The sequence below is a fragment of the Propithecus coquereli genome, unplaced genomic scaffold, assembly GCF_000956105.1.
Source record: "Propithecus coquereli isolate 6110/MARCELLA unplaced genomic scaffold, Pcoq_1.0 Scaffold51, whole genome shotgun sequence".
In the NCBI taxonomy this organism is placed as follows: Eukaryota; Metazoa; Chordata; class Mammalia; order Primates; family Indriidae; genus Propithecus; species Propithecus coquereli.
Window position 1 is genome coordinate 2353267 of NW_012150952.1, and position 1157 is coordinate 2354423.

Genomic DNA, 1157 nt, shown 5'->3' on the forward strand with positions numbered 1-1157 from the left:
TTTCATGCATTCACACAAGTCAGATCTGCTTTTCCACCTCTTTGAGGGAGGTGTTTAACTGACAGGGCAATGAAGTGAAGCTGGAAAACACACTTGAGAGATTCTGGCTTTTCTCCTCGGTGAGAAACTGAAAAATGTTCCAGGTGTTAACCTGGGAACTTAATATTTTTAAAGCACTTTCTAACTCTGCCAGGCTATAGTAGTTAAATAATAAAGAAATGCCCAGTAGCATGAGACAACTTCTTAGTAGTTTTAATTTTTTTGTCTGTTAGTAGTAGTATCTTTTTAAGCATACAATTATTTCATAGTATTTTTTACAGTGAGTTTATGGACAGATGAGCTCTATGGTCTCTGCATCTAATGGATGTATTTTTAGCTCCTACTTAAAGATTAAGTCATTTTCTTTTTTAAAAAAAACCTCTTAATATTACCTATTTTTATCTTTTTTCCTCTTGTTTACAGTATCTCAAATCTTGTGAGTTCTATTTTAAATTAAAAATCACATTTTAATCAATAATTCACAGATTAAATTCTATCGCATGAGACATCATTACAAATCTTGTAAGAAGTATCAGGATGAATATGGCGTTTCTTCTGTCATTCCAAACTTTCAGATCTCTCAAGATTCAGTAGGGAACAGGTAAGCATATTTATTCCTAAAAGTAGAATTTTTATAATTGAAATGGAAATTATTTTGGGAACTATATGATAAGGTATTTTTGGAGATGTTGGTATGTGTGTATGTTTAAAATAAATTGCCACATATCAGAACTACAGCATTTCCCTTCAAAATTTATATGACACACGTAAGATTACATCTGGGAGCTCAACTCCATGATAGAAGGATTTTAAATAACATAAATTTAATTATAAGAATCTGTATTTCTTTGAGTAAGAAAGACTTGAGAGTCAAAGGCTGTTTTCTCTTATTGATTTTGCAACTGAAATGATTTGAAAACTAGAGAAAATCCCTTTTAGTAATACATTTGCAAACTAGAATCTTTTTTTTTTTTTTGAGACAGACTCTTGCTCTGTTGCCTGGGTTAGAGTGCCTGGCGTCAGGCTAGCTCACAGCAACCTCAAACTCCTGGGCTCAAGCGATCCTTCTGCCTCAGCCTCCCTAGTAGCTGGGACTACAGGCATGCGCCACCATGCCC

General features: G+C 34.1%; 1 protein-coding gene across 1 annotated transcript in view; it reads left to right on the forward strand.

Moving 5' to 3' along the window:
• Positions 1-1157, forward strand: part of RNF138 (ring finger protein 138, E3 ubiquitin protein ligase) — a 56724-nt gene that overhangs the window by 13284 nt on the left and 42283 nt on the right. The window contains exon 3 of the mRNA XM_012656572.1: positions 525-640. Coding sequence (XP_012512026.1) covers positions 525-640 — 116 coding nt within the window. The remainder of the gene's footprint in view (positions 1-524; positions 641-1157) is intronic.